The sequence below is a fragment of the Salvelinus namaycush genome, chromosome 24, assembly GCF_016432855.1.
Source record: "Salvelinus namaycush isolate Seneca chromosome 24, SaNama_1.0, whole genome shotgun sequence".
Taxonomy (NCBI): domain Eukaryota; kingdom Metazoa; phylum Chordata; class Actinopteri; order Salmoniformes; family Salmonidae; genus Salvelinus; species Salvelinus namaycush.
In genome coordinates this window covers 30,323,794-30,351,077 of record NC_052330.1, presented here as the reverse complement: position 1 = coordinate 30,351,077, position 27,284 = coordinate 30,323,794, and the positions used below count along the sequence as shown (strand labels likewise).

Sequence of the window (27,284 nt, the reverse complement as noted above, 5' to 3'; positions counted from 1 at the left end):
CTTAACCCTTCCCTACACAACTCACACTCTACACATGACACATATACCACTGAGATTCACATGCTTAGAACAGGGCATGTTCCTCTTGCACATGCCAAGTGCTGTGAGTGTGACAGTAGTGTGTTGATGTGGTGTGGTGCATTGTGGGTATGACCTCTCATTGTGCTAATTTGAATGAGGCTCCTCCCACCCTCTACTACGGGTTCAGTTTTGCCACCGCCACACGTGACAAATCAGGAAGCCCGGGTCATGATGCATCGTTCGTGCAACGTAGCGCACTTGCAAGCAAATTTCCTCGGGACACTCAGGATATGCAGAGGCAAGACAAATAAGACACACAACAATGACAAGTAGCCAAAAAGAAATGACCGGAATCATTCAACCAAGCATCTCTCAAAGCTCAAGGGTACCCCACTGTACATATGTAGGTATGTTAAGGATGTACGCATGTTATAGAATGTATGAGGAGTATGTTTTCTAGGCCTTCTCTCGTTTGGGGGGGATTTTGTGATGCATACTGTTACCTGTTGTGGATCTGAGAGTTGAAGTGACAGTGGAGGATGTCATTGAAGGCAAGCAGTCGTCGTCTTGGGAATACCCAGCCTGAATTGCACGCAGGTAACTGTGGCTTCGAGTGCGGAACGAGCCAGGCAGGTCCAAAGCCTCCATGGCCTGGGATTCTACTTCGCTAAAAACGGACTCGCAAACTGACTCAAACTGGCCATTGACCTCAGTCTCACTCACCTGAGAGACAAAAACAGGAATAGCAGTCCTTAATTTTTCCTCTTCCTTTCTGTTTGTCACTTTGACTCTTCCCCTTAGTACAGTAAATATGAAGGAGTGTTAGCAGGAAAAAAAGGCACTGGCAAATCCGAACTTTAAAAAAAAACTTTGCATCAAAATCTTTGTTTTCTTAAAAAACCAAGCAGATAAAACAACCAAATGAAAAGAGCAAAAACAATGCATCATTTGGTATACCGTTTACAGTATGTACTATCCCATTGTAAGTCATCATCATAGACATACATACCACAGGAGGTTGGTGGCACCTTAAGTGGGGACAACGGCTCGTGGTAATGACTGGAGCATAATAAGTGGAATGTAATCAAATACATCAAACACATAGTTTACAGGTGTTTGATGCCATTCCATTTGCTCCGTTTCAGCCATTATTATGAGCCGTTCTCCCCTCAGCAGCCTCCTGTGATATTTTATATTTTGTTGAACCTTTATTTAACTAGGCAAGTCAGTGAAGAACACATTGTTATTTTACAATGACGGCCTACCCTGGCCAAACCCTCCCCTAACCCGGACAACTCTGGGCCAATTGTGCGCCGCCCTATGGGACTCCCGATCACGGCCGGTTGTGATGCAGCCCGAGATCGAACCAAGGTCTGTAGTGAGATGCAGTGCCACTCGGGAGCCTTATACATACGTTACTACTGGGGAAATGGGAAAGCAGATGTCCTTACAAGAACCTATTCAAAAGTAGAAATTACAGTGCAACACAGTACAAACAACATGCGGAATTTCAATGTTGTGAATATATACAGTATATACCCATCGCAATGCATCCAACGTAACGGCAGGCAGGAAGCTATACTAACAACGTCATCTGTGTGAGGGGATTTTTTAAATAGCAACACAAAGTTGGTTGAGAATGAGATACTGTGCCAAACGTGTATCAAAATGAATCTTGTTTATATTACGCAGTGCATAAAAGCCTGCTACTTAATAACATAATAAAAATCACTGGGTATATTAAATAATTGTAACACACAATGTATCGTGTACCTAATATGCAGAAAATATGGATAAAAACAAAGCTTTTTACTGACAAACATCAAACATTGTCTAGACTGACTGAGCAGTTTAAAACAACATCCTAGTACTGTGTAGGAACTTCCGTAACGGGTAACTTGAACTTGTAATGAGATAAATATAGAAAATAACAGATAAGTATGGTGCTGTGTCACCAATAACACAAATCTATTGGTTTCACATGGACCGTTCTGAAAACCGTGAAATATGTCAACAGTATTACCAATGACAACTTAAACAATGAAAAAGCCCTCTCTCTCAAACAATAATGCCTGAACAAGCATCTACCATCTCAAAGAGAGGGGGATCTAGTGGTGACTAATGTGTTTCTATAAGTAACTATATGATTATTGTGATTATTGCCACCCCTTTAGCAAACAACAGATGGTCCCACCCACACTGCCCACATGGTGGCCGTCTACTGTATCTCCTCCTTCTCCTCCTCCTCCTTGACTCCTGGTGGCATCTACTGTATCTCTCCTTCCTCCTCCTCCTCCTCCTCCACCTCCTACTCCACCTCCAACTCCTACTCCACCTCCAGGTAGCGTCTACTGTATCTCTCCTTCCTCATCCTCCTCCTCCAGGGCTCCTGGTGACATCTACTGTTTCTCTCCTTCCTCCTCCTTCTCCTCCTCCTCCTCCTCCTCCTGGGCTCCTGGTGGCATCTACTGTATCTCTCCTTCCTCCTCCTCCCCCGGGTCTCCTGGTGTTCCCCTTGTAAGGATCCTGTGTGGGACTCACCTGGCTGACGCAGCTGGCCTGACTGAGGGTGCTGACCGCCCGCATGTAGCTCTGGTTCCGGGAGCGGAACTGAGGCCCCAGGGGTACATGGTGTTGGGGGTAATTGAAGGCTGGGTCCAGGGTGACACTGGGATGGGGCCGCATCATGTCTCGGGTGGTTTGCAAGTGGTAGCTCTGGCTGAATGGAGAGATAGAGAGACAAATATGAGAGGTTTTGTCAGTCAGACATCCCTTTATCTCTTGTGGAATGACTATGTAAACATAATCGGGCATCTGACTAAATTATGCACGATTTTAGTTCTGGGTTAACTGAGATAAGACATCCCTGGCAATTTTTTTTGACCTGAGCCCCAAACTAGTTCATATACAGTTAAATAGGTAACGTGGCTAACATGTAGTAGGCCTACTGCTGTATCCAGGTTTGTGTTGTGTTGTTGTGTGACCGGCAGCAAAAGTGACTCATCCTCTTACAACCGTAGCCTTATTACGATCAACTCCGAACTACGATGACAAGAGCATTACTCGCAAACCCCAAAACACTGTTGAATCGCTAGCCCCACAATTACAGTTTGTCAACTCACCTATAGCTCCCAATAGTACAACAATATCAGCAATTCAAATGTTATTTGTAACATGCGTAAACAACAGGTGTAGAATAACAGTGAAATGCTAATTTACGGGCCCTTCCCAACAATGCAGAGAGAATATTTTTTTAAATAATAGAAAGATAACACAAGGAATAAACACACAATGAGTAATGATAACTTGGCTATATATACAGTATATACAAAAAAAATGTAATTTAGCAGACACTCTTATCCAGTGTGACTTACAGTAGTGAGTGCATATATTTTATACTGGTCCCCCATGAGAATCAAACCCACAACCCTGGTGTTGCAAGAGACATGCTCTACCAACTGAGCTACATGGGTATCAGTACTGATGTGCAGGGGTACGAGGTAATTGAGGTAGATATGTACAGTACATATAGGTAAGGTAACTAAGCAACAGGATAGATAATAAGCAGTAGCTTATAGTATTTGATGAGTCATAAGAGAGTTTGTGCAAAGGGGGGGGGGGTCAATGCTGATAGTCCGGGTAGCTATTTGGTTAACTACTGAATTTAGCAGTCTTATGGCTTGTACACTATAATGGTGCTGGAGGGGATGGCTGCAGTTTTACGGACTCCTAACCAACAAAATTGGGGAGAAAAAGTAAAAGAAATAAAGAAATAAAATTAAACATGATGCTCATCCAGAAGCAGCGCTCCTAGTGGCCGGGGACCTTAATGCAGGCAAACTTAAATCCGTTTCGCCTCATTTCTTCCAGCATGTCACATGTGCAACCAGAGGAAAACAAACTCTAGACCACCTTTACTCCACACACAGAGACACGTACAAAGCTCTCCCTCACCCTCCATTTGGCAAATCTGACCATAATTATATCCTCCTGATTCCTGCTTACAAGCAAAAACTAAAGCAGGAAGTACCAGTGACTTGCTCAATATAGAAGTGGTCAGATGATGCGGATGCTACGCTACAGGACTGTATTGCTAGCACAGACTGGAATATGTTCCGGGATTCATCCAATGGCATTGAGGAGTATACCACCTCAGTCACCGACTATGTACTATAGTCTGGGTGGCCATTTGATTAATTGTTCAGCATTCTTATGGCTTGGGGGTAGAAGCTGTTAAGGAGACTTTTGGACCGAGACGTGTCGCCTGGTACCGCTTGCCGTGTGGAAGCAGAGAGAACAGTCTATGACTTGGGTGACTAGAGCCTTGACAATTTTTAGGGCTTTCTCTGACACTGCCTAGTATATACAGTTGAAGTTGGAAGTTTACATACACCTTAGCCAAATACATTTAAACTCAGCTTTTCACAATTCCTGACATTTAATCCTAGTAAAAATTTCCTGTCTTAGGTCAGTTAGGATCACCACTTTATTTTAAGAATGTGAAATATCAGAATAATAGCAGAGAGAATGATTTATTTCAGATTTTATTTCTTTCATCACATTTCCAGTGGGTCAGAAGTTTACATACACTCAATTAGTATTTGGTAGCATTGCCTTTGAAATTGTTTAACTTGGGTCAAACATTTCGGGTAGCCTTCCACAACCTTCCCACAATAAGTTGGGTGAATTTTGGCCCATTCCTCCTGACAGAGCTGGTGTAACTGTCAGGTTTGTAGACTTCCTTGCTCGCACACACTTTTTCAGTTCTGCCCACAAATTTTCTATAAGATTGAGGTCAGGGCTTTGTGATGGCCACTCCAATACCTTGACTTTGTTCTCCTCAAGCCATTTTGCCACAACTTTGGAAGTATGCTTGGGGTCATTGTCCATTTGGAAGACCCATTTGTGACCAAGCTTTAACTTCCTGATTGATGTCTTGAGATGTTGCTTCAATATATCCACATAATTTTCCTTTTTAATGATGCCATCTATTTTGTGAAGCGCACCAGTTCCTCCTGCAGAAAAGCACCCCCACAACATGATGCTGCCACCCCAGTGCTTCACGGTTAGGATGGTGTTCTTCAGCTTGCAAGCATCCCCCTTTTTCCTCCAAACATAATGATGGTCATTATGGCCAAACAGTTCACTTTTTGTTTCATCAGACCAGAGGACATTTCTCCAAAAAGTACAATCTTTGTCCCCATGTGCAGTTGCAAACTGTAGTCTGGCTTTTTTTATGGCGGTTTTGGAGCAGTGGCTTCTTCCTTGCTGAGTGGCCTTTCAGGTTATGTCGATATAGGACATACTATTGTTTCTACAGATGAACGTGGTACCTTCAGGCATTTGGAAATTGCTCCCAAGGATGAACCAGACTTGTGGAGGTCTACAATTTTTTTTCTGAGGTCTTGGCTGATTTCTTTTGATTTTCCATGATGTCAAGCAAAGAGGCACTGAGTTTAAAGGTAGGCCTTGAAATACATCCACAGGTACACCTTCAATTGACTCAAATGATGTCAATTAGCCTATCAGAAACTTCTAAAGCCATGACATCATTTTCTGGAATTTTCCAAGCTGTTTAAAGGCACAGTCAATTTAGTGTATGTAAACTTCTGACCCACTGGAATTGTGATAGTGAATTGTAAGTGAAATAATCTGTCTGTAAACAATGGTTGGAATTTTTTTGTGTGTCATGCACAAAGTAGATGTCCTAAGCGACTTGCCAAAACTATCGTTTGTTCACAAGAAATTTGTGGAGTGGTTGAAAAACGAGTTTTAATGACTCCAACCTAAGTGCATGTAAACTTCCGACTTCAACTGTAGGTCCTGGATGGCAGGAAGCTTGGCCCCAGTGATGTATTGGGCCGTACGCGCTACCCTCTGTAGCGCCTTACTGTCGGATGCCGAGCAGTAGCCATGCCAGGCAGTGATGCAACCGGTCAGGATGCTCTCAATGGTGCAGCTGTAGAACTTTTTGAGGATCTGGGGACCCATGCCAAATCTTTTCAGTCTCCTGAGGGAGAAAAGTTGTTGTTGTGCCCTCTTCACAACTTTCTTGGTGTGTTTGGACCATGATAATTTGTTGGTGATGTGGACACCAAGGAACTTGAAACTCTCGACCTGCTCCACTACAGCCCCGTCGATGTAAATTGGGGCATGTTCAATCCTCCTTTTCCTGTAGTCCACGATCATTTCCTTTCTTGCTCACGTTTAGGGAGAGGTTGTTGTCCTTGCACCACTCTGCCAGGTCTCTGACCTCCCTATAAGCTGTATCATTGTTGTCAGTGATCAGGCCTACCACTGTTGTGTCATCAGCAAGTTAATGATGGTGTTGGAGTCGTGCTTGGAACACGCTGGTGTTGGAGTTGTGCGCAACCAAGCAGTCGTGGGTGAACAGAGAGTACAGGAAGGGACTAAGCACGCACCCCTGAGGGGCCCCCGTGTTGAGCGATCAGCGTGGCAAATGTCTTGTTGCCTACCCTCACCACCTGGGGCGGCCCGTCAAGGAGTCTAGGATCCAGTTGCAGATGGATGTGTTCAGTCCCAGGGTCCTTAGCTTAGTGATGAGTTTGGAGGGCACTATGGCATTGAAGGCTGAGCTATAGTCAATGAACAACATTCTCACATAGGTATTCCTCTTATTCAGGTGGGAGAGGGCAGTGTGGAGTGCAATAGAGATTGCGTCATATGTGGATTTGTTGGGGCGGTATGCGAATTGGAGTGGGTCCAGGGTTTCTAGGATGACGGTGTTGATGAGAGCCATGACCAGCCTTTCAAAGCATTTCATGAGTAGAATCCCAGTGAGATGATGATTAAGCTGTGGGTAACAAAAGGATAGGGAGTCTGAGCCCTGAGTAGCATACAGGACTGATACATGCAGTGCACCTCCCCAGGTATCTCCCTGTGTGTGTGTATGTGTGTGTGTGTGTGTGTGTGTGCGTGCGTGCAGACCTCCAGAACACAAGCATCCGTTCTGTTCTGGAAGAAAGTTTTGCAAAGCTAGTCTAGAATAACTATAAGATACATCTCAGTGGGCGATGGATCATCTGGGTCAGAATCAGGATTGGAAGATATTCTGCTCTGATGCAGTCAACAGTACAATAAGGTATAGAAAATGTTGCACTAATACCAAGAGGTGCATAATGTATGGTACAATCAGTAGAGGTTTTTTTAGTTTGTCTCCAAGCCCTTTCATTCATACCGAGAGAATCATTTGGACTTTGTCATTCAGAATATTATGCATCTTCTGATTGGTTGGTATAATAATCGTTATTGTAACCATCATTACTGCTTCCAAGATCCCATGCCATGCTACACATCTAGGTGTACAATATTTTGATGGTGTCCTTTTCTTTCTCTGTCCATTCATTTCATTTTTTGTACTACAAAATCACTCTGTACCACTGTCCTGCTTTTTATAGTTTACCTAAAGCTCATTTATCTTTGAATCTATGGAGTGTTGCCTATCAAGAGGGGGAATGAGAGCAAACAGGCTCTGTATTTGTGGAGTGAGACAGCTCAAGTTAGAATGAAAGACAATTTCACCTATATGAAGACATTCAAAGAAATACATGAGATTTGATTGTCAGCCAATGAATATCCTGTTCATGCTTAATACTGTACCTAGTCATTTGACTGTGACATTTGAGAGAAGTGACAGACTTACCACTGCCTTGTCAACAGTGCTGTGATAACATGAGGTACATTGCCTCGGTAAGCAAATATTGAAATATCAGTTGATAAAGGTCAGATATAATGCCTGCATCTGTCTGACACTCACTAGCTAAAGTACGACTTTAATATCTGAGCTCATGAGGAGAACTGGGCTCCAATAGTAAACAGAGAACAATCCAAACACAAGGACAGGGGCACAAAGCAGTGAAGTGGCTACAAACCAATTGACCAAACAAATGTAGCAGAGCTCTTAGTCATGCATTAATACAGGCTGAAGAGGCATTGGGGTACGATAGGAACATGTCACAGCCAATCGTAACATAGGCGCTATTCTTCCTCTGTTGCCCAGCAACATTGAGTGACATGGCTAAATCATGCATGTTCCCCAGAAAATCCCACTACATAGAGAGGTCACAAAGACATAAAACAGACATAACAGGTAACCTAGCCATAACGGCAGGTAGCCTAGCAATTATGAGCATTGGGCCAGTAACCGAAAGGTTGCTGGTTGAATCTCTGAACCGACTAGATGAAAAACAGTTTGCAAAAAGCCAGGAGCTATGGTTAAGGTTTCGAAATGGCGTGTCAAAAAGGCGGGTGCTGTGTTTAGGGTTTTCAAAGAGGGTCAAAATCCAGTCAAGATGAAGGTCAGAGCTTCTACATTATTTACGGTAATCCATGAGCCACATTGGCTATCTGGGCAAAAATATAATTTTAAACCCTGCCATCCTATCTAATGTCAAAATCAAGCTTTTCAGCACAGTTATTTCAATTTCAGTAATGCAGCCAAATGTTTACCAAAAGCGTGTAAGTAATGCTGTGTAATTACGAATTTAATGTCATGAGGCATATTCATAAAAAATGCTGCCTTGTCTGTACAGTATAGCAGCATATTAATATCACACACTACATTCGTTTCTTTGAAACTTATCCTGGGAATGACACGTACAACCTGGACTCAGAAGTAGACGTTACAGATGCACAGTTTGACTCATAACTCCCAGTCCCTGCGGTTATATCCACCGGTTTATGATCATGAAATATTGTGTGGATGAAGGGCGGGTGGCGGGCGGGCGGGCGGCGGGCGGGTTGAATAAAGAGAAAACAATACCGTAAAAAAATCCATAAATGTATTATTCTTGTGCAATTTATATCTATAGGCTACATTATTTTTAGGCTATTCTGCATTAGTGTGTAAGCCTAAGCTTAGGGCCTAACTGTATGCGCGCCAAATAGCCTACACACCATTAGAAAGTTAATGTCGATCCATGGAGGCAAAAAGGAATATGTTCGAATTTAATTCAATAAGAGAAAGGCTACAAAATGGAGAGTTGAAAATAGAGAGAAGGGAGGGCCAGAAAAGTAACGTTTGGGAAGATTTGGTGAAGTGGTAAAAGAGGATGATAGCAGTGCCGGCTACGTTATGCTATGTTATGTGTGATGATTGTGAGGCGCTGGACAAATTCGACAGTCACAAGACGGGGATTTCAAATAGGCCTATGGCATGTCAAGGGAACTGTAGCCTACTGTTCAGATGGGTTGAATGGAAAGTGAAATCAGGAAACTGACTGTAGGTCTGTAACCTCTCACATAGCCACATAGCCATTTTAACTCCTGTAGAATGAACCCTTTCTTGCAGTAAATTATACACCAAATGTCGGCCCAATTTTTGGTGGAGAAACATGATTTTTTTCTTTCACCATCTTGAGAGAACGCGAATGCACAGTTAGACACCATCTGTAGAGGTGCTATCTTTAACAACATCATGAAAACCGATAGTATTTCATCCACATAAAATATGCATCCAAGCCAAAGTGAAATCTGATCAGAAACATGTTGGGTAATTTCTTGACAACCGGTCAAACTGATGTCATTTGGAAATTTTGCACTGAAAATGTTCTAGTCTTTGTTTTGTTATTGCATTTTCTCCCTGGTCCCTAAACATCTTTGCATCTCGAAAGAAGGAGAGATGACAGGGAAAACTTTAACAATGTCAACTAGATTGAATAATTCATTCTATCTATTTATGACATTATTCTGGTGAGAAAAGCTTTAATTAGTCTTCTAGAGCAACAGAAGCTGCATGTATCTAATTATAGACAAATTGCCTAACAAATAGCCTACCTAAATGTCGAAAAGTATAAAAAGGTAAAGGGTAAAGAATTAAATCCTGCACCCCCTGTCCAAAAATCTGTCTGCTGTCTCTGACTGTAGCGGGCCTTAGATTTGAACTTTATTACATATATAGTCGGGCAGCTGTGGATAGGTTATTAGCAGTCTACTCCCGCTCCCCCTCTCCGGCGCTCAACATCAACAGTTTATTCATTATTACGCACACCTGCCACCATCGTTAAGTACACCTGCGCCTCATGAGACTTACCTGGACTCCATCACCTTCCTGATTTCTTCCCCTATATCTGTCACTCCCTTTGGTTCTTTCCCCAGGCGTTATTGACTCTGTTTCTGTGTTTCATGTCTGTACACTACTCGTGGTTCATTTTTTGTTCTATGTTCCGTTATTTATTAAATTCACTCCCTGTACTTGCTTCTCAATTCTTAGCCTACACGTTACAGAATAACGCCTCCCCAAGGGGAAGCAACAGGGATTTGTTTTACTGTCGGATCCAAGTGCGGCTGCCGAGCAACCGGGGGTGCCTCAGCTGGCTCGTCAGGCTTCCATGACTCAGCTGGCTCAACAGGTTCCCAAGCCTCGGTTGGCTCGTCAGGCTCCCATGCCTCGGTTGGCTCGTCAGGCTCTCGAGCCTCAGCCGGCTACAGGTTCCCTTCCCGAGCCTCAGCCGACTATAGGTTCCCTTCCCGCGTCTGTATGCTACTTGTGTTTCTTGTTTTGTTCCGTTATTTATTAAATTCACTCCCTGTACTTGCTTCCCGATTCTTAGCCTACGCATTACACACGCAACAATAATAAATGTAAATCCAGGACACTCCAACTATTATGATATATTACGTTTTGTATGGTATGTATTCATTTGTGGATGTCCGTCATCCATTTCATATGATATGTTATGAATTACAATTCATATGTTATGTTACAAATTTGTTGTGGCTTACGCCAGCTAGTGGCTATGTGGCTAATGCTAAGGTTAGCTAGGTGGCTAATGTTAGTTAGGCTAGGTTAAAGGGTTAGGAGTTAGGTTAAAGGGTTAAGTCAATGGGTTATGGTTAGGGGAAGAGTTGGCTAACGTGCTAAGTAGCAACCTTCGGGTTGCTAGACATTTGTGTTATATGCCTACCCATCCACCCTACTTTCATTTTTGCCTTAACTAACCTTCTGTCTTATGTAACCATACGAAACGTAGTATATCATACTAATTTGAGTGTCCTGGATTTACGTTTACTACACTCTTAGAAAAAAGGGTTCCAAAGGGGTTCTTCGGCTGTCCCCATAGGAGAACCCTTTTTGGTTCCAGGTATAACCTTCTGTAGAAACGGCTCTACATGGTACGCAAAAGGGATTTACCTGAAAACAAAAAGGGCTCTTCAAATATTTCTCCAATGGAGACAGCTGAAGAACCCTTTTAGGTTATAGATAGCACCTTTTTTTCTAAGAATGTATATTATGTCTCGTCTATGAGACCAGGCTGACATGTACGGTGTCCATTTTAGAACATCCTCAGCCTCATACCTCATGGGTGAGGATTGACTCAAGCAGGAGTGACTTATGAGGCTGAGGGTGTGCTAAAACAGACACTGCAACAACGATCTAGTGACAACGCATTATTGAATACCACAAGTAGCTCTAGTTGAGACATTAAGATGGGCCTACCTTTGGGGGTCTATGTGGGGCCTCTGCATAACTGATTTGAGGACGAGGGCATCGGGTCGGATGGCCTTCTGGGGTGAGGACTTGGGGCTGCCATCAGATTCGCCACCAGAGTCATTGTCTACCTCTCCCATGGCTTTGACGTAGCTGCTGCTGCGCATCCGCCGACATGGGATCTCCTCGTCCTTGTCTCCGTCCTCCGGGTATCCACTCCACTCATCCTGAGGCACCTGCAGTAGAGAGCCCACCTCCGTTAGACAGTCACATAGATCCAACAGTCACATAGTCATCAACAGTCAACAGTCATCCAAAAACATTACATGATACAAATATCAAGTCAAATCAAATTTTACTTGTCACATGCGCCAAATACAACAGGTGTAGGTAGACCTTACAGTGAAATGCTTAGTTACAAGCCATAACCAACAATGAAGTTTAAATATACCAACAAAATAAAATACAAAACAAATTAAATAAGAATAAGAAATAAAAATGACAAATATTTAAAGAGCAGCACTAAAATATCAATAGTGAGGCTATATATCGCCTTACGGCGAGGATAGCTGTGCTGCAAGCCCAGCTTCAGACGCAATCGTTAGGCAAGGGTAATTTCAGTGTAGGAAAGGATGAAACAGCGTCTGTGCCACCAGTAAGTACAGATAGTAGTATAAATCCCCCCCGCACAGTCCCCGCAGCCGGACAACTTTCTCATGGCTTCTGGAGGGAAATGCTGTAGGAATGCTCAACTGGTGTCGCTCATTCAGCCGACAGAAATTTTCAACCGGTTTTCCCCATTAAGTAGCGAGTCGGAGTCTGAGGCCGAGTCTTCTCTTGTCTCTACTCCTCCCGTTACGGGGTCAGAGACGCCGAAGCTTCCCACCATTAGCTCTGACAAATTGAAAACCCTAGTCATTGGCGACTCCATTACCCGCAGTATTAGACTTAAAACGAATCACCCAGCGATCATACACTGTTTACCAGGGGGCAGGGCTACCGACGTTAAGGCTAATCTGAAGATGGTGCTGGCTAAAGCTAAAACTGGCGAGTGTAGAGAGTATAGAGATATTGTTATCCAAGTCGGCACCAACGATGTTAGAATGAAACAGTCAGAGGTCACCAAGCGCAACATAGCTTCAGCGTGTAAATCAGCTAGAAAGATGTGTCGGCATCGAGTAATTGTCTCTGGCCCCCTCCCAGTTAGGGGGAGTGATGAGCTCTACAGCAGAGTCTCACAACTCAATCGCTGGTTGAAAACTGTTTTCTGCCCCTCCCAAACGATAGAATTTGTAGATAATTGGCCCTCTTTCTGGGACTCACCCACAAACAGGACCAAGCCTGGCCTGCTGAGGAGTGACGGACTCCATCCTAGCTGGAGGGGTGCTCTCATCTTATCTACCAACATAGACAGGGCTCTAACTCCTCTAGCTCCACAATGAAATAGGGTGCAGGCCAGGCAGCAGGCTGTTAGCCAACCTGCCAGCTTAGTGGAGTCTGCCACTAGCATAGTCAGTGTAGTCAGCTCAGCTATCCCCATTGAGACTGTGTCTGTGCCTCGACCTAGGTTGGGCAAAACTAAACATGGCAGTGTTCGCCTTAGCAATCTCACTAGGATAAAGACCTCCTCCATTCCTGCCATTACTGAAAGAGATCGTGATACCTCACATCTCAAAATAGGGCTACTTAATGTTAGATCCCTCACTTCAAAGGCAGTTATAGTCAATGAACTAATCACTGATCATAATCTTGATGTGATTGGCCTGACTGAAACATGGCTTAAGCCTGATGAATTTACTGTGTTAAATGAGGCCTCACCTCCTGGTTACACTAGTGACCATATCCCCCGTGCATCCCGCAAAGGCGGAGGTGTTGCTAACATTTACGATAGCAAATTTCAATTTACAAAAAAAAAAAATGACGTTTTCGTCTTTTGAGCTTCTAGTCATGAAATCTATGCAGCCTACTCAATCACTTTTTATAGCTACTGTTTACAGGCCTCCTGGGCCATATACATCGTTCCTCACTGAGTTCCCTGAATTCCTATCGGACCTTGTAGTCATAGCAGATAATATTCAAATTTTTGGTGATTTTAATATTCATATGGAAAAGTCCACAGACCCACTCCAAAAGGCTTTTGGAGCCATCATCGACTCAGTGGGTTTTGTCCAACATGTCTCTGGACCTACTCACTGCCACAGTCATACTCTGGACCTAGTTTTGTCCCATGGAATAAATGTTGTGGATCTTAATGTTTTTCCTCATAATCCTGGACTATCGGACCACCATTTTATTACGTTTGCAATCGCAACAAATAATCTGCTCAGACCCCAACCAAGGAGCATCAAAAGTCGTGCTATAAATTCTCAGACAACACAAAGATTTCTTGATGCCCTTCCAGACTCCTTCTGCCTACCCAAGGACGTCAGAGGACAAAAATCAGTTAACCACCTAACTGAGGAACTCAATTTAACCTTGCGCAATACCCTAGATGCAGTTGCACCCCTAAAAACTAAAAACATTTGTCATAAGAAACTAGCTCCCTGGTATACAGAAAATACCCGAGCTCTGAAGCAAGCTTCCAGAAAATTGGAAAGGAAATGGCGCCACACCAAACTGGAAGTCTTCCGACTAGCTTGGAAAGACAGTACCGTGCAGTATCGAAGAGCCCTCACTGCTGCTCGATCATCCTACTTTTCCAACTTAATTGAGGAAAATAAGAACAATCCAAAATTTATTTTTGATACTGTTGCAAAGCTAACTAAAAAGCAGCATTCCCCAAGTGAGGATGGCTTTCACTTCAGCAGTAATAAATTCATGAACTTCTTTGAGGAAAAGATCATGATCATTAGAAAGCAAATTACGGACTCCTCTTTAAATCTGCGTATTCCTCCAAAGTTTAGCTGTCCTGAGTCTGCACAACTTTGCCAGGACCTAGGATCAAGAGAGACACTTAAGTGTTTTAGTACTATATCTCTTGACACAATGATGAAAATAATCATGGCCTCTAAACCTTCAAGCTGCATACTGGATCCTATTCCAACTAAACTACTGAAAGAGCTGCTTCATGTGCTTGGCCCTCCTATGTTGAACATAATAAACGGCTCTCTATCCACCGGATGTGTACCAAACTCACTAAAAGTGGCAGTAATAAAGCCTCTCTTGAAAAAGCCAAACCTTGACCCAGAAAATATAAAAAACTATCGGCCTATATCGAATCTTCCATTCCTCTCAAAAAATTTTGAAAAAGCTGTTGCGCAGCAACTCACTGCCTTCCTGAAGACAAACAATGTATACGAAATGCTTCAGTCTGGTTTTAGACCCCATCATAGCACTGAGACTGCACTTGTGAAGGTGGTAAATTACCTTTTAATGGCGTCAGACCGAGGCTCTGCATCTCTCCTCGTGCTACTAGGCCTTAGTGCTGCCTTTGATACCATCGATCACCACATTCTTTTGGAGAGACTGCAAACCCAAATTGGTCTACACGGACAAGTTCTGGCCTGGTTTAGATCTTATCTGTTGGAAAGATATCAGTTTGTCTCTGTGAATGGTTTGTCCTCTGACAAATCAACTGTACATTCCGGTGTTCCTCAAGGTTCCGTTTTAGGACCACTATTGTTTTCACTTTATATTTTACCTCTTGGGGATGTCATTCGAAAACATAATGTTAACTTTCACTGCTATGCGGATGACACACAGCTGTACATTTCAATGAAACCTGGTGAAGCCCCAAAATTGCCCTCGCTAGAAGCCTGTGTTTCAGACATAAGGAAGTGGATGGCTGAAAACTTTCTACTTTTAAACTCGGACAAAACAGAGATGCTTGTTCTAGATCCCAAGAAACAAAGAGATATTCTGTTAAATCTGACAATTAATCTTGATGGTTGTAAAGTCGTCTCAAATAAAACTGTGAAGGACCTCGGCGTTACTCTGGACCCTGATCTCTCTTTTGACGAACATATCAAGACTGTTTCAAGGACAGCTTTTTTCCATCTACGTAACATTGCAAAAATCTGAAATTTTCTGTCCAAAAATGATGCAGAAAAATTAATCCATGCTTTTGTTACTTCTAGGTTAGACTACTGCAATGCTCTACTTTCCGGCAACCCGGATAAAGCACTAAATAAACTTCAGTTAGTGCTAAATACGGCTGCTAGAATCCTGACTAGAACCAAGAAATTTGTTCATATTACTCCAGTGCTAGCTTCCCTACACTGGCTTCCTGTTAAGGCAAGGGCTGATTTCAAAGTTTTACTGTTAACCTATAAAGCGTTACATGGGCTTGCTCCTACCTATCTTTCCGAGTTGGTCCTGCCGTACATACCTACACGTACGCTACGGTCACAAGACACAGGCCTCCTAATTGTCCCTAGAATTTCTAAGCAAACAGCTGGAGGCAGGGCTTTCTCCTATAGATCTCAATTTTTATGGAATGGTCTGCCTACCCATGTGAGAGACACAGACTCGGTCTCAACCTTTAAGTCTTTACTGAAGACTTATCTCTTCAGTAGGTCATATGATTGAGTGTAGTCTGGCCCAGGAGTGTGAAGGTGAACGGAAAGGCTCTGGAGCAACGAACCGCCCTTGCTGTCTCTGCCTGGCCGGTTCCCCTCTCTCCACTGGGATTCTCTGCCTCTAACCCTATTACAGGGGCTGAGTCACTGGCTTACTGGTGCTCTTTCATGCCGTCCCTAGGAGGGGTGCGTCACTTGAGTGGGTTGAGTTACTGACGTGATCTTCCTGTCTGGGTTGGCGCCCCCCCTTGGTTTGTGCTGTGGTGGAGATCTTTGTGGACTATACTCGGCCTTGTCTCAGGATGGTAAGTTGGTGGTTGAAGATATCCCTCTAGTGGTGTGGGGGCTGTGCTTTGGCAAAGTGGGTGGGGTTATATCCTTCCTGTTTGGCCCTGTCCGGGGGTATCATCGGATGGGGCCACAGTGTCTCCTGACCCCTCCTGTCTCAGCCTCCAGTATTTATGCTGCAGTAGTTTATGTGTCGGGGGGCTAGGGTCAGTTGGTTATATCTGGAGTACTTCTCCTGTCTTATCCGGTGTCCTGTGTGAATTTAAGTATGCTCTCTCTAATTCTCTCCTTCTTTCTCTCTCTCGGAGGACCTGAGCCCTAGGACCATGCGTCAGGACTACCGGGCATGATGACTCCTTGCTGTCCCCAGTCCACCTGGCCTTGCTGCTGTTCCAGTTTCAACTGTTCTGCCTGCGGCTATGGAACCCTGACCTGTCCACCGGACGTGCTACCTGTCCCAGACCTGCTGTTTTCTCATTAAGAGAGATACTCTTAATGATCGGCTATGAAAAGCCAACTGACATTTACTCCTGATTATTATTTGACCATGCTGGTCATTTATGAACATTTGAACATCTTGGCCATGTTCTGTTATAATCTCCACCCGGCACAGCCAGAAGAGGACTGGCCACCCCTCATAGCCTGGTTCCTCTCTAGGTTTCTTCCTAGGTTTTGGCCTTTCTAGGGAGTTTTTCCTAGCCGCCGTGCTTCTACACCTGCATTGCTTGCAGCTATATTAGCTGATGTACGAAGGGCTATATAAAATAAACTTGATTTGATTTGATATAAAGTGGGGTACCAGTACAGAGTCAATGTGCGGGGGCACCGGTTAGTCGAGGTAATTGCGGTAATATGTACATGTAGGTAGAGTTATTAAAGTGACTATGCATAGATAATAACAGAGAGTAGCAGCAGTGTAAAAGAGGTGGGGGGGCAATGCAAATAGTCTGGGTAGCCATTTGACTAGATGTTCAGGAGTCTTATGGCTTGGGGGTGGAAGCTGTTTAGAAGCCTCTTGGACCTAGACTTGACGCTCTGGTACCGCTTGCCATGCGATAGCAGAGAGAACAGTCTATGACTAGGGTGGCTGGAATCTTTTACAATTTTTAGGGTCTTCCTCTGACACTGCCTGGTATAGAGGTCCTGGATGGCAGGAAGCTTGGCCCCAGTGATGTACTAGGCCATACGCATTACCCTCTGTAGTGCCTTGCCTTCAGAGGCCGAGCAGTTGCCATACCAGGCAGTGATGCAACCCATCAGGATGCTCTCAATGGTGCAGCTGTAGAACCTTTTGAGGACCCATGCCAAATATTTTCAGTCTCCTGAGGAGGAATAGGTTTTGTCGTGCCCTCTTCACGACTGTCTTGGTGTGCTTGGACCATGTTAGTTTGTTGGAACTTTAAGCTCTCAACCTGCTCCACTACAGCCCCGTCGATGAGAATGGGGGCGTGCTCGGTCCTCCTTTTCCTGTAGTCCACAATCATATCCTTTGTCTTGCTCACGTTGAGGGAGAGGTTGTTGTCCTGGCACTACGCGGCCAGGTCTCTGACCTCCTCCCTATAGGCTGTATCGTCGCTGTCCGTGATCAGGCCTACCACTGTTGTGTCATCGGCAAACTTTATGATGGTGTTGGAGTCGTACGCGGCCGTGCAGTCATGAGTGAACAGGGAGTACAGGAGGGGACTAAGCACGCACCCCTGAGGGGCCCCCGTGTTGAGGATCAGTGTGGCGGATGTGTTGTTACCTACAATTACCACCTGGGGGCGGCCCGTCAGGAAGTACAGGATCCAGTTGCAGAGAGGAGGTGTTTAGTCCCAGGGTCCTTAGTTGAGAGATGAGCTTTGAGGGCACTATGTTGTTGAATGCTGAGCTGTAGTCAATGAATAGCATTCTCACATAGATGTTCCTTTTGTCCAGGTGGGATAGGGCAGTGTGGAGTGCAATAGAGATTGCATCATCTGTGGATCTGTTATGGCGGTATGCAAATTGGAGTGGGTCTAGGGTTTCTGCGTTAATGGTGTTGATGTGAGCCATGACCAGCCTTTCAAAGCATTTCATGGCTACAGACGTGAGTGCTATGGGTCAGTGGTCGTTTAGGCAGGTTACCTTAGTGTTCTTGGGAACAGGGACTATGGTGGTCTGCATGAAACATGTTGGTATTACAGACTCAGACAGGGAGAGGTTGAAAATGTCAGTGAAGACACTTGCCAGTTGGTCAGCATCTGCTCGGAGTACGTCCTGGATATCCGTCTGGCCCTGCGGCCTTGTGAATGTTGACCTGTTTAAAGGTCTTAATCATATCGGCTGCGGAGAGCGTGATCACACAGTCGTCCGGAACAGCTGATGCTCTCATGCATGTTTCAGTGTTACTTGCCTCGAAGCGAGCATAGAAGTAATTTAGCTGGTAGCTGGTAGGCAGCTCTCGGCTGTGTTTCCCTTTGTAGTGTGTAATAGTTTTCAAGCCCTGCCACATCCGACGAGCATCAGTGCCGATGTGGTAAGATTTGATCTTAGTCCTGTTGTCACGACTTCAACCGAGGCAGGCTCTCCTTCCCGTTCGGGTGGCGCTCGGCGGTCGTCGTCACCGGCCTACTAGCTGCCACTGACTCTTTTTCCTCCCCCTCCTTATGTGTTTATTTGTATCACCTGTGTTCAGTGAGTTGTTAATTAGTGTGGCTTTATTAGTCAGCCAGCCCGTACGCTTCTTTGTGCGGGATTGTTACATTGTAGCTTTTGGATTTCGGGAGTGGATATGGTTATTGTGGACTGGGTTTGTTTCTCGTGTCGTTGGACCGTTGTGTAATACACCCAGTACGTCCGTGTTGGACATTTTGTTTGCCAGTTGGGTATTAAAGACTCAACATATTGAAGCTCTGCTGTTCCTGCGTCTGACTTCGCACCCCCCGACACCCAGGTCGTTACAGAATCCCGCACCAAATAAATGGAGTCAGCAGGAGCAGCAGCCAACCCTCTCCCATCGATGGAGGAACGGGTTCTCCACCACACCACCGTCCTCCATCGGATCGGATCAGCCATGGACCAGATGATGGAGAGAATGGAGCGATGGGAGAGGAGTGGGCTCCTCTCTCCACCTTCGGCTCCCCTCCCTCAGGACTCTCCATCCCCCGGCTCCAGCGCGCTCCGTCTTCCGCTCCCGAGGGATTATGATGGAGCGGCGGCAGGGTGTCAGGGGTTCTTACTCCAGCTGGAACTATACCTGGCCACTGTTCGCCCCACTCCCTCGGGAGCGGAGAGGGTGAGTGTCCTCGTCTCCTGCCTAACGGGTCGTGCTCTGGAGTGGGCCAACGCAGTCTGGAATGGCCCGGACTCAGCGAAGGAGCACTACCCGGAGTTTACCCGTCGTTTTCGTGCCGTGTTTGACCACCCCCCAGAGGGCCGAGCGGCGGGTGAGAGACTATTTTATCTCAGGCAGGAGAAGAGGAGCGCACAGGATTTCGCGCTGGAGTTCCGGACCTTGGCCGCGGGATCAGGGTGGAACGACAGGGCCCTTATTGACCACTACCGGTGTAGTCTCCGGGAGGACGTCCGCAGGGAGCTAGCGTGTCGGGACATCGCTCTTTCTTTGGATGAGCTTATCGACATGTCCATCCGACTGGACAATCTGCTGGCTGCCCACGGGCGTTCGGAGAGGGTCCTGTGCGTTCCACCACCCAGCGCCCCGGCTCCCATCCCGATGGAGTTGGGAGGGGCCGCGCCTAGGGGTATCGGAGGAGGAGGCCTCCCCTGCACCAGCTGTGGTCGGAGAGGACACACGGTCGATCGGTGCTGGGGGGGTCTATCTGGGAGTCGAGATGTCAGGCGGAACGCTTCTCGATCACCCCAGGTGAGTCAGCACCAAACTCACTCAGAACCCCCTGTTGGTCACATGTTTGTCTCAATTTTTTTCCTTTATTTTTTCCCCTCTTCCCAGCATAGGGCACTAGTCGATTCAGGTGCAGCTGGGAACTTTATGGATCGCGGACTCGCCCAAAAGTTGGGCGTTCCGCTTGTGCCGATAGATTCTCCCTTTCCCGTGCACTCCCTAGATAGCCGGCCATTAGGGTCAGGGGTGGTCAGGGAGGCCACAGTTCCCCTGGACATGGTGACGCAGGGGAATCATAGGGAACGTATCAGTCTCTTTATTATTGATTCGCCTGCGTTTCCAGTGGTGCTGGGTATTCCCTGGTTGGCCCGGCACAATCCCAATATTTCGTGGAGACAGGGGGTTCTCCAGGGGTGGTCAGAGGAGTGTTCTGGAAGGTGTCTGGGAGTTTCCATTGGTGCCACGTCGGTGGAGAGTCCAGACCAGGTTTCCACGGTGCGCATTCCCCCCGAGTATGCCGATTTGGCAATCGCTTTCTGTAAAAAGAAAGCGACGAAATTACCACCACATCGACCGGGTAGGGATTGTGCGATAGATCTCCAGGTTAACGCTGCGCTTCCCAAGAGTCACGTGTACCCTTTGTCCCAAGAGGAGACGTTGGCTATGGAGACATATGTCGCGGAGTCTCTGGGACAGGGGTACATTCGGCCCTCCATCTCACCCGTCTCCTCGAGTTTCTTTTTTGTGAAGAAGAAGGAGGGAGGTTTGCGTCCGTGTATTGATTATAGAGGTCTAAATGTCATCACAGTGGGGTTTAGTTACCCACTACCTCTCATCGCTTCGGCGGTGGAATCATTTCACGGAGCGCAGTTCTTTACAAAACTGGACCTCAGGAGCGCGTACAGTCTGGTGCGTATTCGGAAAGGAGACGAGTGGAAAACCGCATTTAGTACCACATCGGGCCACTATGAGTACTGCGTCATGCCGTATGGGTTAAAGAATGCTCCAGCCGTTTTCCAATCCTTTGTAGACGACATTCTCAGGGACCTGCACGTGCAGGGGGTAGTTGTGTATATCGATGACATTCTGATCTACTCAACTACTCAAGCCGCGCATGTATCTCTGGTGCGCAAAGTGCTTGGCAGACTGCTGGAGCATGACCTATACGTCAAGGCTGAGAAGTGTGTGTTCTCCAAACAAGCCGTCTCCTTCCTGGGTTATCGCATTTCCACCTCGGGGGTGGTGGTGGAGAGTGACCGCATAAAGGCCGTGCGTAATTGGCCGACTCCAACCACGGTGAAAGAGGTGCAGCGGTTTTTGGGTTTTGCCAACTACTACCGGAGATTTATCCGGGGTTTTGGTCAGGTAGCGGCTCCCATTACCTCACTGCTAAAGGGGGGCCCGGTGCGGTTGCGGTGGTCAGCGGCGGCGGACGGAGCTTTCAACAGGTTGAAGGCTCTGTTCACGGATGCTCCCGTGTTGGCGCATCCGGATCCCTCTTTAGCATTCATAGTGGAGGTGGACGCGTCCGAGGCTGGGGTGGGTGCCGTGCTATCACAGCGCTCGGGTACGCCACCAAAACTCCGCCCCTGCGCTTTCTTCTCTAGTAAGCTCAGTGCAGCGGAGCGTAACTATGATGTGGGGGATCGGGAGTTGTTAGCGGTGGTCAGGGCTCTGAAGGTGTGGAGACACTGGCTTGAGGGGGCTAAGCACCCCTTTCTCATCTGGACCGACCACCAGAATCTGGAGTATATTCGGGCAGCTCGGAGACTGAACCCGCGTCAGGCAAGGTGGGCCATGTTTTTCACCCGGTTTAGGTTCACGTTGTCCTACAGACCCGGCTCCCAAAACGTAAAGGCTGACGCACTGTCCCGCCTTTACGACACGGAGGATAGGACCACCGAACCCACTCCCATCATCCCCGCCTCGAGGCTGATAGCGCCAGTGGTATGGGAGGTGGACTCGGACATCGAGCGGGCGCTACGGGCGGAACCCGCGCCTCCTCAGTGTCCGGCGGGCCGTAAGTACGTACCGCTTGGTGTTCGGGACCGACTGATTCGGTGGGCTCATGTCCTACCCTCCTCGGGTCACCCTGGGGTGACGAGGACAGTGGGGAGCCTTCGGGGAAGGTATTGGTGGCCTACCTTAGCTCGGGACGTTAGGGTTTATGTCTCCTCCTGTTCGGTATGCGCTCAGAGTAAGGCTCCTAGGCACCTTCCTAGAGGGAAGTTGCAACCCCTCCCCGTTCCACAACGGCCATGGTCTCATCTGTCCGTGGACTTCCTGACCGATCTCCCCCCTTCTCAGGGAAACACTACGGTTCTGGTAATTGTGGATCGGTTTTCTAAGTCCTGCCGTCTCCTCCCGTTGCCCGGTATCCCTACTGCCCTACAGACTGCGGAGGCCTTATTCACCCACGTCTTCCGGCACTACGGGGTGCCGGAGGACATCGTTTCTGATCGGGGCCCCCAGTTCACGTCCCGAGTATGGAGGGCGTTCATGGAGCGTCTGGGGGTCACGGTCAGCTTGACTTCCGGTTTTCACCCCGAGAGTAATGGGCAGGTGGAGAGAGTGAACCAGGAGGTGGGTAGGTTTCTGCGGTCGTATTGCCAGGACCGGCCAGGGGAGTGGGCGAGATACATTCCCTGGGCCGAGATGGCCCAGAACTCACTACGCCACTCCTCTACTAATGTGTCCCCCTTTCAGTGTGTGTTGGGGTACCAGCCGGTCCTGGCACCATGGCATCCGAGCCAGACCGAGGCTCCTGCGGTGGAGGAGTGGGTACAGCGCTCCAAAGAGACCTGGAGGGCCGTCCAGGAGTCCCTTCAACAAGCTACTAGTAGGCAGAAGAGGAGCGCTGACCGCCACCGCAGTGAGGCTCCCGTGTTTGTACCGGGGGAAAGGGTCTGGCTCTCGACCCGAAACCTACCCCTCCGCTTGCCCTGCCGGAAGCTGAGGCCGCAGTGTGTAGGGCCCTTCAAAGTCCTGAGGAGAATAAACGAGGTGTGTTATCGATTAAAACTCCCTTCCTATTATCGTATTAACCCCTCGTTTCATGTGTCTCTCCTCAGGCCGGTGGTAGCTGGTCCCCTGCAGGACGGTGAGGTGCCGGAGGTCCCTCCCCCCCCTCTGGACATCGAGGGGTCCCCGGCGTACACGATACGGGCCATTCTGGACTCGAGACGCCGGGTGAGGGGCCTGCAGTACCTCGTGGACTGGGAGGGGTACGGTCCGGAGGAGAGGTGCTGGGTACCGGTGGAGGACATGTTGGATCCATCTATGTTAAGGGATTTCCATCGCCTCCATCCGGATCGCCCCGCGCCTCGTCCTCCGGGTCGACCTCGAGGCCGGTGTCGGCGCGCTGCGGGAGCCGCGCGTCAGAGGGGGGGTACTGTCACGACTTCAACCGAGGCAGGCTCTCCTTCCCGTTCGGGTGGCGCTCGGCGGTCGTCGTCACCGGCCTACTAGCTGCCACTGACTCTTTTTCCTCCCCCTCCTTATGTGTTTATTTGTATCACCTGTGTTCAGTGAGTTGTTAATTAGTGTGGCTTTATTAGTCAGCCAGCCCGTACGCTTCTTTGTGCGGGATTGTTACATTGTAGCTTTTGGATTTCGGGAGTGGATATGGTTATTGTGGACTGGGTTTGTTTCTCGTGTCGTTGGACCGTTGTGTAATACACCCAGTACGTCCGTGTTGGACATTTTGTTTGCCAGTTGGGTATTAAAGACTCAACATATTGAAGCTCTGCTGTTCCTGCGTCTGACTTCGCACCCCCCGACACCCAGGTCGTTACACCTGTATTGACCCTCTGCCTGTTTGATGATTCGTCGGAGGGCATAGTGGGATTTCTTATAAGCTTCCGGGTTAGAATCCCGCTCCTTGAATGCGGCAGCTCTACCCTTTAGCTCAGTGCGGATGTTGCCTGTAATCCATGGCTTCTGGTTGGGGTATGTACATACAGTCACTGTGGGGACGACGTCATCGATGCACTTATTGATGAAGCCAGTGACGGATGTGGTGTACTCCTCATGCCATCCGAAGAATCTCGGAACATATTCCAGTCTGTGCTAGCAAAACTGTACTGTAGCTTAGCGTCTGCTTCATCAGTGTCTGCTTCATAAATCCAAGATGGCGTAGCAGTCAGGCGTCTTTGTCTTCGTCTTGCCCCTTGTATATATCTTTTTTCTTTGCATATATTTTTTCAATATTTTTCTTAACCTCAACTTCAACATACTCTCCTGCAACCCGCCTCACCCAATGTGGTATGGATCTGCTATTTTCTTTACTTTAGAACCGGAACCCCCAACAGCAGCTAGCCAGCTAACCTGCTACTAGCTAGTAGTCAGCTAGCCACTGCTAGTGGTCATCAGCTAAACTTTAACCCGGACAACTCCTGCCAGTCTGCACAGTGCGATTCAACCCATCGGACTTCTTCTTCTCCATATCTCCGGATTCCTACCCCAAGGTCTGAACCGTTTCACCTGGATCATCGCAGCTAGCTAGCTGCTATCCAAGTGGTTACTCCTGGCTAAGGTTTCTGACACTAAGCAAGCACCAATTAGCCTGGAGCTAGCCTATGCTAGGCCCATCTCTCGGGTAGCTGAAGAGGTCCATCAGCCACTCCTTGGGCTACAATAGCTATTTTGCCAATTGGCCTGGAGCCCTTTTACTACCGATACAGAGCCCTGCCGATTTATCACTACTGGACTACCGACATAATCCGCCCAAGGGGTTTTTTCAACAGGCTCCTCCATCGCGACGTCCCCTGAATGCCCATCTGCTAGCCTGCTAGCCGCAGCCCACTAGCTATCTAGAGCATATCGGACTGTTAGCTGAAGAAGTCCATCAGCCAATTTCTTGAGCTACTATACCTATTTTGCCAATTGGCCTGGACCCCTTTTACTACACGGAGCCCTGCTGATCCATCATGACTGGTCTGCCAACGTAACCGCACGAGAGGGCTACAACAGACTTCTTCCGTCGCAACATCCCACTAAGGCCCTTCTGCTAGCCTGCTAGCCCCGGCCCGCTAGCTGTCTGAATCGCCATGCCTCCAGCTCACCTAGCTACTCACTGGACCCTATGATCATTCGGCTACGCATGCCTCTCCCTAATGTCAATATGCCTTGTCCATTGCTGTTTTGGTTAGTGATTATTGTCTTATTTCACTGTAGAGCCTTAGGTTTACCTCCACTGTATTCACATCCTAAATCAAATCAAATGTTATTGGTCACATACACATGGTTAGCAGATGTTAATGCAAGTGTAGCAAAATGCTTGTGCTTCTAGTTCCTACCATACCTTTGTCTGTGAATTATGCCTTGAATCTACCTCTCCTCTTTTGACCTCACCCTCTCACCTTCCCCCCCTACTCACAAGGCAGGCAATACGCTTGACCTCATCTTTACTAGATGCTGTTCTTCCACTAACCTCATTGCAACTCCCCTCCAAGTCTCCGACCACTACCTTGTATCCTTTTCCCTCTCGCTCTCATCCAACACTTCCCACACTGCCCCTACTCGGATGGTATCGCGCCGTCCCAACCTTCGCTCTCTCTCCCCCGCTACTCTCTCCTCTTCCATCCTATCATCTCTTCCCTCTGCTCAAACCTTCTCCAACCTATCTCCTGATTCTGCCTCCTCAACCCTCCTCTCCTCCCTTTCTGCATCCTTTGACTCTCTATGTCCCCTATCCTCCAGGCCGGCTCGGTCCTCCCCTCCCGCTCCGTGGCTCGACGACTCATTGCGAGCTCACAGAACAGGGCTCCGGGCAGCCGAGCGGAAATGGAGGAAAACTCGCCTCCCTGCGGACCTGGCATCCTTTCACTCCCTCCTCTCTACATTTTCCTCTTCTGTCTCTGCTGCTAAAGCCACTTTCTACCACTCTAAATTCCAAGCATCTGCCTCTAACCCTAGGAAGCTCTTTGCCACCTTCTCCTCCCTCCTGAATCCTCCTCCCCCTCCCCCCCCCCTCCTCCCTCTCTGCAGATGACTTCGTCAACCATTTTGAAAAGAAGGTCGACGACATCCGATCCTCGTTTGCTAAGTCAAACGACACCGCTGGTTCTGCTCACACTGCCCTACCCTGTGCTCTGACCTCTTTCTCCCCTCTCTCTCCAGATGAAATCTCGCGTCTTGTGACGGCCGGCCGCCCAACAACCTGCCCGCTTGACCCTATCCCCTCCTCTCTTCTCCAGACCATTTCCGGAGACCTTCTCCCTTACCTCACCTCGCTCATCAACTCATCCTTGACCGCTGGCTACGTCCCTTCCGTCTTCAAGAGAGCGAGAGTTGCACCCCTTCTGAAAAAACCTACACTCGATCCCTCCGATGTCAACAACTACAGACCAGTATCCCTTCTTTCTTTTCTCTCCAAAACTCTTGAACGTGCCGTCCTTGGCCAGCTCTCCTGCTATCTCTCTCAGAATGACCTTCTTGATCCAAATCAGTCAGGTTTCAAGACTAGTCATTCAACTGAGACTGCTCTTCTCTGTATCACGGAGGCGCTCCGCACTGCTAAAGCTAACTCTCTCTCCTCTGCTCTCATCCTTCTAGACCTATCGGCTGCCTTCGATACTGTGAACCATCAGATCCTCCTCTCCACCCTCTCCGAGTTGGGCATCTCCGGCGCGGCCCACGCTTGGATTGCGTCCTACCTGACAGGTCGCTCCTACCAGGTGGCGTGGCGAGAATCTGTCTCCTCACCACGCGCTCTCACCACTGGTGTCCCCCAGGGCTCTGTTCTAGGCCCTCTCCTATTCTCGCTATACACCAAGTCACTTGGCTCTGTCATAACCTCACATGGTCTCTCCTATCATTGCTATGCAGATGACACACAATTAATCTTCTCCTTTCCCCCTTCTGATGACCAGGTGGCGAATCGCATCTCTGCATGTCTGGCAGACATATCAGTGTGGATGACGGATCACCACCTCAAGCTGAACCTCGGCAAGACGGAGCTGCTCTTCCTCCCGGGGAAGGACTGCCCGTTCCATGATCTCGCCATCACGGTTGACAACTCCATTGTGTCCTCCTCCCAGAGCGCTAAGAACCTTGGCGTGATCCTGGACAACACCCTGTCGTTCTCAACTAACATCAAGGCGGTGGCCCGTTCCTGTAGGTTCATGCTCTACAACATCCGCAGAGTACGACCCTGCCTCACTCAGGAAGCGGCGCAGGTCCTAAT

The 27,284-nt window shown here is 47.6% G+C and overlaps 1 protein-coding gene across 1 annotated transcript in view; it reads right to left on the bottom strand.

The window, feature by feature from the left end:
- Window positions 1–27,284, bottom strand: part of LOC120019387 (disks large-associated protein 2-like) — a 211,279-nt gene that overhangs the window by 30,747 nt on the left and 153,248 nt on the right. The window contains exons 9-11 of the mRNA XM_038962675.1: window positions 11,480–11,706; window positions 2,563–2,740; window positions 525–744 (exon numbers count right to left, since the gene is read on the bottom strand). Coding sequence (XP_038818603.1) covers window positions 525–744; window positions 2,563–2,740; window positions 11,480–11,706 — 625 coding nt within the window. The remainder of the gene's footprint in view (window positions 1–524; window positions 745–2,562; window positions 2,741–11,479; window positions 11,707–27,284) is intronic.